This window comes from Rhincodon typus, chromosome 41 (assembly GCF_021869965.1).
Source record: "Rhincodon typus isolate 14 chromosome 41, sRhiTyp1.1, whole genome shotgun sequence".
NCBI classification, from domain to species: domain Eukaryota; kingdom Metazoa; phylum Chordata; class Chondrichthyes; order Orectolobiformes; family Rhincodontidae; genus Rhincodon; species Rhincodon typus.
Genome location: NC_063372.1, coordinates 3,641,144 through 3,649,002, shown reverse-complemented (window position 1 = coordinate 3,649,002; position 7,859 = coordinate 3,641,144). Strand labels below are relative to the sequence as shown.

Genomic DNA, 7,859 nt, shown 5'->3' with positions numbered 1-7,859 from the left:
GTTAATATAATGAAGTCAGCAACAGGGGTCACCAGGAGCAATTTCAACTTGATGCTCGATAATTTCTCTAGCTGACACCCTGCAACTGTCAAAGTGACAGTAGCTTCATAGGGCAGAAAAGATGGGAGTTTGTTGTTGAATAGCCCATCAATGGTCATAATGAATGGCCACCTGGTCTAGGTGCAGTTAGGAGCCTGGCACCCATTGGTGAGAAGGGAAGAGTAAACTAGAGCCGGGGCTACTTATTGACACTTGCTACAGCTCTCGTGGGGCTAAGGCATTCACGTTTGAAATGAGATAATACAGCAAACAAGAGAACACCAATGTTTCAGCAAATATTGAATGAATTTGAAATAAAAACAAACCAATTTGACTCCTGTATCTTATCAGTAGGATAGTTACATATTTACAGGCGTGAAGTCAGCCTTTGTTGGTCTACATGTAAATATGTTACCTGATTTAATTCTTCGGGTGATATACTTTACATGGCACTTGTAAAAATAATCCTGATGCTATTTGTGTGAGACCTTTATTAATGTCCATTTATAATGGTTGGGGACTGGAGGTCCATCAAAATATCGCCTTATCCTGTAAAAATGGAAAAAAAAGGATTAAGCAAGTGCATGAGCAGACGTAGCCATGCCAGGTCCTGACCCCTTCCCAGTTGGTGATTAGGAAGAGCATTGCCCTGGACCTGGTAGAATATTGACAGAATGTGGTGACTGTCAGCCAGTATACATCATGTATGAGGTGCAGGTGATCACCCTATCTGACAGAGATGTGGCACAGTTACACTAGAGGTATACCCCAGAAGTGTCAATTAGTTGTGAGTAGATGGTGCCACTTGCAACTTGGGGTGGAGGAGTGTGTTTATTCTCTTCCTGCATTGGATGCAGGTTCTTCTGTGCAGGCCAGAGATGCTGACCCACACTCTGACCTCACTCCAGACTGCCCAGATAGAGTGGGAGGATTTTTGCCTTCCAAGGAAGACAAGCTCCTTAAGCTTCCTGGATGGCCTGGGCCAGACCCTCCAGGAAGTGCTGAATTTCTGTCTGTCAAGTCTGAGAAATCTTCAGTGTGTGGGGGCACCTGATACAGACTTCAGCCATGCTGCAGGTTCAGTGAGTGAAGTGCTGTCCAGGTGGCCTTTAATTATGGTGCCTGATCCTTCAGCCCAAAAAGCTGCTCATGAAGTGGCAGGGGGAGGAGAGGGGAATGAGAACTTCCTGCACCCCTCTCTCTCCTCTTTGCCTCCTTCCTCATGCAGGAGCAGAGGGACCTGCGATATCTGTGAATACCTCATTTGAATGTGGAAGGATATTTTGAGGGAGCAGTTACTGAGCATTAATGATCACTGTGGGCATAAAGCACAAAAGAAACACAGTTCTGATAAGTCCAATAACCTACCAGTTCAGCTTCAGCTGGAGTATTGTGTCCAGTTCCAGGCACCACATTTTAGGATGTGAAGCATCAGAAGGGTGCTGACACTATTCTAGATGATAGTTCCAGGGATTAGGTGCTGCAGTTACATGGTCAGATTGGAGAAGCTTCGGCTGTTCTCAGAAGTGAAGGCTGTAAGGAGATTTTATGGGGTGCTCAAAATTGTGAGGGGTGTGGATGGAGGAAATAGGGAGAAGCTGTTCCCATTGGCGGTTAGGGTCAACAATGAGAGCGCATCGATTTACAGCAATTGGCAAGAGAAGCAATGGTGACAGGAGGAAAATATTTTTATACCAAGTTGCTGGGATCAGGAGCCCACTGCCCAAGTGTGGTGGAAGCAGACTCCATTGAATCACTATAATAATTCACAGGGCTCTGGGTGATTAGGGTAGAGGGAGAAATTTGTGACATTTGGCAAATGTTGGATGTGTTGGCTCTATACCAGATCAGTGTGTTGACTGACTGGCCTCCCATGTGTAAGCTGAGTCTGGATACTGGAATTCATTCCAAAACACCATGCTAAATTACCCATAGTGTCCAGGGATGTGCTGGCTAGGTGGATTAGCTATGGGAAATGCAGGGTTGCAGGGGCATGGTAGGGGACGCATCTGGATGGGATGCTCTTCGGAGGGTCTGTGTGGATTTGATGGGCCAAATGGCCTGCTTCCACACTGTAGGGATCCTATGAAAAGAAGTCAGCTCATCTTCCTGAAGGCTGTTGCGGATGGGCAATCATTGCTGACCTAGTCAGTGACGCTCACAACCTGTGAACAAATTTTTAAACATGTTTTCTATTCTTCTCATTTCTCTCTCAACCTCTTTCACTGTCTCCTACTTTACTTTACTTTACTTTATTTTCACCCTTTTTTTTGTCTGTTTCTTTCTCCTCTTGTGTTTCACTTGTAAAGAAATGGTGAACTACATCAGCTGTCTACATAAGTCCAGGCACCCCATTGCCCTTCCTCCAACCTTATCCATTTCTACTGAGAGACCTGCGGCACCGCAAACAAAATGGTCCGAAGGGTAACAGTTAAAATGCAATGCGCAGAGTTCTTGCGACTTGGCAGCTTCTATTTTCATTGTTCTGTGATCTAAGTATCTCTTGGATTGTGTCTTCTCTCTTTTTTAGAAGAGCTCAATGGACTATCGAGGAAGCATCCCAGCACTGTTGACAGTGTTTTACTGGATGGACCCCTGACTGACCCTGAAGCTGGAGAACAATTTGTGCAAGATGCGTTTCAGATCATTTTGGAGGAGGCCATCAAGAAGGGGACAAATATCAACGAGAAGGTAAGAACAATCTCAACTAATCATTGCATGTTCAGAGAGTAGCCATCAGATCATTTGCCTACTGGCTGTTTCGGTGCAGTTATTGTCTGCATTTGTTCTGTTGGTCCCATGACACATCCAGGCTGGAGAATCCCACGTAATTCTGTAGTCTAGGGAAGAGTATTGAGGTTGCTTGCCACTTACTCCAGAGTTTCAAGCAAAAAACAGGGAGGCATCTTTCACATGAAGTTTAAAAACCAGGCTAAAGGGGCCTGTCTACTCTCTACAATGTTAAACACAAGTACCCCTGCTGTTTCGGTGCAGTTATTGTCTGCATTTGTTCTGTTTTTTATGGGTTGTGGTGTTGCTGTCAAGACAAATGTTTGGTGTCCATCCCTAATTTTCTTTGAATGGAGTGAAATGGCCTACCAAGTCACATGGCAGTTGAGTCTAGAGTCACATGTGGGCCAGACCAGGCAAGGACAGCAGATTTTCTTCTCTAAAGGACATTTTATGAACCAGCTGGGTCTCTTTGACAATTGACAATTTCATGGTCACTGTTATTGAGACAAGCTGTCAGATTTCACTCCTTTGGATTTAAATTCTTTTGATGGAATTCACACCCATCTCCAGAACATTAGTCCGGACCTCTGGATTACTAGTCCACTGAGATTACTACTATGGAGATATGAAACACTCTCTGTTCACTGGTACTGTCTGGACTGGTGATGAGGAAGAGTTCTGTTTCCAACTGAGTTTTTAAAATTCTTCCATTTTGTGGGCTCTTTTATTATTGCTGGTATTTATTTCCTGTCCTTGATTGCCTGAAATAAAGGAGCTGAGTAGTTGTTGTAAACTGTTCTAGCTGTGTAAGTGTAGGAACACCAACGATGCAGTGAGGGAGGGAGTTCCAGGATTTTGAACCAATGATACTGGTAATCGTCATGGGTTTGGAAGGTGCTGTCTGAGGATTTTTGTAGCGGCAGTGAGCGGCATCTTGTAGATGCCGCTCACTGCTGCTACTACTATGCAATCATGGTGGAGGAAATGAAAGTTGAAGGTGGTCGATGTGGTGCCAATCAGCAGGTCATTTTGTTCTGGATGGTATCAAGCTTCTTGCATTGTTGGAGCTGTACCATCCAGGCAAGTAGGGAGTATTCCATTACATTCCTGTCTTGTGCCTTGTAGATGATAGACAAGCTTTGGGGAGTCAGGAGGTGAGTTACTCACTGCAGTATTCCTAGCCACTGCATTTATATGGTACGTACAGTTCAGTTTCTGATGAGTTGTAAATCCAAGGATGTTGATAGTGAGGGATTCAGTGAAGCGTTGCCCCAGAGTTTGGGTCACCCTGATATTTCATGTGTTGATACTAATTTGCAAACAATAAAGTTGCACTTAAGACTAAACACATTTGTCACTGTAAAGGGTCAACTATACCCCTACTCCTAATAATGCCTGGGGCTTTGATCCAATGGGCTGAGAAGTGGCAAATGGAGTTTAATTTAGATAAATGTGAGGTGTTGTTTTGGTAAGGCAAACCAATGCAGGACTTAATCAGTTAATGGTAGGGTCCTGAGGAGTGTTGCTGAACAGAGACTGAGGGGTGCAGGTGCATAGTTCCTTGAAAGTCCTGTCATGGGTAGACAGGAAGGGAGGCATTTGGTATGCTTACCTTCATTGGTCAGTCCATTGAATATAGGAGTTGGGTTGTCATGTTGTGACTGTACAAGACACTGGTTAGGCCAAGTTTGGAATACTGCATTCAATTCTGAATGCCCTGCTAAAAGAAAGATCTTGTTAAATTGGAAAGGGTTTAGAAAAGATTTTATAAGCATTTTTCCGGGATTGAAGGGTTTGAGCCATAGAGAGGCTGAATAGGCCAGAGTTTTTCTTTTTTCTTGGAGTGTTGGAGGCTGAGGGGATGAACTTTATAGAAGTTTACAAAATGATGAGCATGGATAGGGTAAATAGTCAGGGCCCTTTTTCCCAGGGTAGGGGAGTCCAAAACAAGAGGGCATAGGTTTAAGGTGAAGGGGAAAAGATGATATAAAAGGGATCTAAGAGGCTGCTTTTTCACACCGAGGGTAGAGCGTGTACGGAATGAGCTGCCAGAGGAAGTGGTGAAGGCTGGTCCAATTACAACATTTAAAAGGCATCTGGATGGGTACATGAATAGGAAGGGTTTAGAGGGATATGGGCCAAATGCTGGCAAATGGATCTAGATCTGTTTAGAATATCTGATTGGCATGGATGAGTTGGACTGAAGGGTCTGTTTCCTTGCTGTACATCTCTATAAAGCATGTGCTGAAGGAATGATGTCATGAGATCTGCTCACATGGAACTGAGAGCTCATTAAGGAGTCACTTGCAAAAACACTGCTCGACTGTGCTTTTATAACTACGTCAACAGCTTTGTGTTCAATTTTTGTAGAAATAAACAATATTCCTCCAGTCTGATCTTAACTCATCTGGTAGAGTTGTATCTGCTTCCAGTGCAGGACCTGTACCCACCAGCCCTGTCTCCCAAACTTTACAAGAGACAGACCTGTATGCAACTCTTGTTTGGAATTTGTTGATTAGTGCTGGAATTTTCTTGCACGTGACTCTAGATCCACAATTATGTGGTTGACTCTTGACTACACTGTGAAGTGGCCTAGTAAGTCACTCTGTTCAAGGGTAATTAGGAATGAGTGACAAATGCTGGCCTCCCCAGCAAAACCCATAATCCATGAAAGGATTCCTTCAAACATGGCAACATGGCACTTACCTTTACAATGTGACAACCTCTATTCCTACTTCTTCTTTTGTCTGTAGGTATGTGAATGGAGGGAACCAGATGAGCTACAGGATCTTCTTGACCTTGACCTAGTTGATGCTGGTGAGCCCCCTGAAAAACTGCTGGAGCGATGCCAAGACATAATTCGATATAGTGTCAAAACTGGTCAGTAACTTCCTCGTCCTTTTTTTTTTTGAGGGTTTCAAGTACCCATCTTTTATTGTGCATGTCAAAAGACATGTGCAGCATTCTGATTTGTCTCGATTGTATGTCTTCAAAGTTTGTTTCAAATTCCTAAAATCCCTGTTGGATGTCACATGTCCTCTGCTCCCGCCTTATAAATTGCCTTTTTGGTCTCTAATTGGCCCTGCTCCTCCCTTTTTTAATTAATCTCCTACTGTTTATATATGCCTCTTGAAGACTTTGGGATTTCCCTATTTTGTTAGTTGCTGTCTCATCTCATCATTCCTCTTGGCTTTACTACCTCCCCTTTCCTGAAAAACTTCACTGAAAGGAATATTTTTCACCCAATCTTGCCCGTAATTCAGCCAGGACTCCGTCACTGCTACAGCATCATAATTTCACGCTGCAATATGGGTATGTAACTCCAACCTTATTTTGCATACTTCGTGCATTTACAAACATGCACGTTAACTCTCTTTTGGACTTTCTTTCCTTTTGCCCTACTCTGATCTAACCTATTATCTGACTCTTTTCTATGCTAGTGCCAGCTGTATCCTTGCATTTTTTTTTGTGTAAGCCCTGCTATTCACTTCTAACATAATCTCATGGATTCCACCCCCTGCCAAATTAGTTTAAACCTCTACCCAGTGGCACTAGCCAAATGCCGCACAATGGTCCCAGTCCCAGCTCTGTTTTAGGTACAACCTAAATGGCTTCTACAAGTGCCATCTTCCCCAGACCCATGCACTGTTCCAGAAATTTAAAGCCTTCCCTTTTGCACCATCTTTCCAGCCAAGCATTCATCTGTTTTATCGTCCTATTTCTGTACCTGTGCATGGTGCAGGGAGTAATCTGGAGATTACTACAGCTTTGTCCTGCTTGCTAACTTGGCGCTCTAAATTCTGATTTTTTCAGGGCCTTTTTTTTTTTATTACCCCCTCCCACTCAAGTCATTGGTCCCAACGTGGACCACAGCCTCTGGCTGTTCACTCTCTTCCTCGTCCTCGTCCTGACGTGGGATCTGTTGTAGTTGTGCCGTCGAGACGTCTGGTATTAGTCTAAGTAACCTGAGGCCTTACAAAGGACTCTAAGTAATACTTGCGTACGTGTACGTTACTGTTGGGTATGTAGACTTAACACTGAGCTGGAACCAAACTAGAACAAGTTAGCTCATCCCAGGACCCATCCATTTATACCCTAATGGTGGAGCTCATCTCCTGATTTCAAGTACTAGTTGGTTTATATAGCAATAATGGGTAACTTCAAGTTGTGCATATGGGATAAACCAAATCAGCACCTCTGCTATTGATGATGAATTCCTGGAGTATGTCAAAATGGCTTTCTTGAGCAATATGCTGAAGAATCGATGAGGGATTTGGAGTCTTTTAGGTGTAGTACTATGTAAGAGCTAATTAAACTTTACCTTTTGGGATTTTCCTCTAAACATCGAATAGGAATGGTGACCAACTGTGGCTATTGAAAGAAGATAGATTGCATTAGTGCAAAACCTGTGGCCTAGAAGGATGCCAGAAAAAGTAGGGAAGCCTGAGGATGGGGAGTAATTTAGAACTTGGCAAATGATGAAACTCCTGAAAGGGAAATGGGAATATGAATGCAAGCTGGTGAGAAACGAAGGTGAACTGTAAAGGTTTCTTTAGGTATGGGGGGAGAGAAGGAAAAAGTGACTTCAGACAAATGGTAGGTCCATTCCAGATTGTGATGAGACAATTTCTAGTGGAGCCCTGGAAAATAGTAGAAAAACTGAACAACTGCTTTGTATCTGTCTATGCGGACACTCTCCTAGAAACATTAGATAACCAAAGGACTTGTGTAATTGAGTTCCTAAAAGGAACCAATATTAGTCAAGAGGTAGTACTTGGAAAAAGTAGTTGGATTGAAGGCTGCTGTTAATCCCCCTGGGTCAGTTGAGTCACATCTCTGTTGAAGGACATGGCTTTAGAGTTGTTCCATCTAGTTATCTTTAAAAACTCCCTCATTTCTGGAAAGGTTCCTGCAAACTGGAAAGTAGCAAATGTACCCCGCTATTTAAGAAGTGAGGGAGAGAGAAAGCAGGACAATAGAATCAGTTGCCTGATATCAGGAGGAGAGAAAAAATAGTTAAAATCTATTGTAAAGGATGTGATAACTGCATAATTTTTAAAAAAAAAAAAAGGTGGGCAGTGTTCATG

The 7,859-nt window shown here is 43.2% G+C and overlaps 1 protein-coding gene across 1 annotated transcript in view; it reads left to right on the top strand.

Annotated features, from left to right (window-relative positions):
• Positions 1 to 7,859, top strand: part of csad (cysteine sulfinic acid decarboxylase) — a 39,018-nt gene that overhangs the window by 3,726 nt on the left and 27,433 nt on the right. The window contains 2 exon segments of the mRNA XM_048618841.1: positions 2,570 to 2,730; positions 5,526 to 5,652. Coding sequence (XP_048474798.1) covers positions 2,570 to 2,730; positions 5,526 to 5,652 — 288 coding nt within the window.